Source organism: Myotis brandtii, unplaced genomic scaffold (genome assembly GCF_000412655.1).
Source record: "Myotis brandtii unplaced genomic scaffold, ASM41265v1 scaffold383, whole genome shotgun sequence".
In the NCBI taxonomy this organism is placed as follows: Eukaryota; Metazoa; Chordata; class Mammalia; order Chiroptera; family Vespertilionidae; genus Myotis; species Myotis brandtii.
The window spans coordinates 191,859-194,590 of NW_005364711.1; the positions used below are offsets into that span (position 1 = coordinate 191,859).

The 2,732-nt window shown below is 54.0% G+C and overlaps 1 protein-coding gene across 1 annotated transcript in view; it reads left to right on the top strand.

Moving 5' to 3' along the window:
• The window catches only part of CUEDC1 (CUE domain containing 1), a 22,338-nt gene that overhangs the window by 5,382 nt on the left and 14,224 nt on the right, over positions 1–2,732 (top strand). The window contains exon 3 of the mRNA XM_005872561.1: positions 2,041–2,168. Coding sequence (XP_005872623.1) covers positions 2,041–2,168 — 128 coding nt within the window. The remainder of the gene's footprint in view (positions 1–2,040; positions 2,169–2,732) is intronic.

Genomic DNA, 2,732 nt, shown 5'->3' on the forward strand with positions numbered 1-2,732 from the left:
TGGCTGGGGTTACTCTCCCCGGAGACGGGGGATCAGCCTTTCCGGAGCGTGCCTGGCCCGCTGCCTGCCTCCTTGGCGTTTCCTTGTTCTGCTCCAGGAGCCTCTGATAAATGTCTGGTTCTCGCAGCCCCAGGAGGCCGCACTGAGGCGCAGGAGAGGCTGAGAAAGGAGGGGTCCTTCTGGTGCAGTTGTGGATGCCTGATCTCCCTGAATCTGGGGTCCAACTGCTACGCTAGTTATGGGAAACCCCAAGCAGCTTCCCTCTGGGAACGATTCCCACTGCGCTCTCCCTTCCTCACCCCTATCTCACTCACACCAGCCTCAGTGGGGGCAGACCAGCCCAGCACCGAGGGAGGAGAGGCTCAGCCTGGAACCCTGTCCCCAGAGCAGCGAGGTCTGGGGAACAGGGAATGTGGGCTGGGGGACAGCAGCAGCATGGACTCCGGATGTGCCAGGTAGTTGCTGAGCCGCTGCCCTGTGCCAGGTACCGGGGTCCGCCCATGAACGGGAATGGAGCTCACAGTGCTCTCTCTCTTCTTGTGGAAATTTGGGCTAGGCAGAGTAGCAGCCTGAAAAGCAGCTACATTCTCCGTCCGCCCATGAACAGGAATGGAGCTCACAGTGTTCTCGCTCTCTTCTTGTGGAAATTTGGGGTAGGCAGAGTAGCAGCCTGAAAAGCAGCTACATTCTCCTTTTCTGCAGAAGCATCTGTTTAAATACTTTCCGCCTCAAAGGAAAGAACGTCAGTGCATTCCAGGGCGGGAGGTCTCCTTGGGTCAGGCTGGCAGTGTATGCACAGAGCGTGTGCGTGTGCGTGTGTGTGTGTTTGTGTGTGTGTGCTCATGTGTGCGTGCTCACTCACCACCTGCCCATCTGCCAGGTGTCCCTGTGAGCCTCTGCAGCCCGGCCCAGCCCAGGCTTGCAGAGGCAGAGCAGAGTCAGTTTAGCAGTGACTTCTGCAAACTCACTTGAGGTTAAGATGTGGGGCCTGGGGACTCTGTGGCTGATTGACAGGCCCTGAGCCCTTCCCATGTTCTTTGGTCTCAGAGGAGATGGGAACAGAGCTGGGGAGGAGAGGACAGGGAAGCAGGAGGCTAAGATATAGGCCGGTTGGGATTGTGTGACCTGGGATCTCCTGGCTGAGAGCTGCCTCCTGCCCTAGACTCCTCTATGGGCCTTTGAGGAAGGGTCCAGGTCAGGCCATGTAGCAGGAACCCAGCTTTTGCTCACCCCTTGGCCTCTCCGCCGCGGGATTTCTGGCTCTTGGATGAAGACAAGAGTCTAAGAGGGAGAGGCATCCCCTCAGCACACCCCCTGCCACTGAGCACCCTGGGGATCCACCCTGGGAATGCAGGCGTTGTGACGGAAGGAGGGACCTTTGCTGAGGAGACCATGTTCTAAAAACACTTGAGTGGCTTTTGCCACGTCACTTAGTCAGCCTGGGTCTCAGTTTCCTCATCTATAAAATGGGGCAGCAATCCATATCTATCTTGCCAAGTTGTTTGAGGCTAAGGCGAAATAATCCACGTGGAAGTACTTTGAGAGAGGGTGTGGCTGATGTTAAAGTTAGTTATCAACAATAACACATATACAGAAGAATCCACGAATCGTAAGTGACGTTTCACCAGCAGCCAGATCAAGACACATCAAAGGAACCCGAAAGCCCCCTCAGGCCCCTTTCTGGCCTTCCCCACCCGCACGGAGGTCACACTGCTCTGACTTCTCTCACGGCGATTTGCTTTGCTTGTTTCTGAACCGTACTTGGGCGGATAATGCTGCTCTCAACATTCTTTTGGGGACTTGTGCTTTCTTGTCTGTTGAGGAAGTTGGAATTGTAGGGTCAGGGGCAGCCATGCGTTTAGCTTCGGTACCTAAAGCCAGACTGGTTTTTGCAAAGTGCTGGTTGTAACAATTTACATATCCACCAGCAACGCAGAGTTCTCTTACTACACATCCTCGCCCACACCTGATTATGTGTAAATGTTATTCAAGTTCAAGGAAGAGCTGCTAATATTTCTTTCTTTCTTCTCTCTGATACAGATCTTGGAAAGGACTTTGGAACCCGATAGCTCCGATGAAGAGCCCCCACCAGTGTACTCTCCACCAGCCTACCACATGCACATGTTCGACAGGCCTTACCCTCTGGCTCCGCCCACTCCACCTCCCCGGTAAGAATGCAGCTCCTGTCCCAGCACAGGGCAGTGGGGAAGGGACCGGGGGTTGGGACTAAGTACAAACACAGTGGGAATCTTGGCTAGACCCCTCAGCAAGAACAGGCTTCTTTGCAGCAAGATACATTTTCGCTAGATACCAAGAAGAACTTTCAAGAGCAAACATTCACTGAGTTCCTACTCTAGGCTAGTGCTATGCCGGACACCGGACGGGACAGAGTCAGGGCTCAGCCTCTGCTTTCTGAGAGCCGATGGTCGATGGAGATGCAGAGCGGGAATGACAAACACATGGAATGTGTACTGACACTTCCCCTCTCCAGCCTGTGGCAAAGGTTACTGATTGATCACTGTGCTGGTTCCTGCTCAGTTGAGACAGAACCTCAGAATCCTCCTCACCATAGTACTCCCAGACGGCCACCAGTAGTTGATGGGATGATATGTGTTTGCCATCCCTGGTCTAGGGATGTTGTGGGGGATTTAAAAAGTAATGGGAGCAAGTAAGTCTCTTTTTCTAGGATAGTTCAATAACTGGAGGCGGGGTGTGTGTGTGTGGGGGGGGGG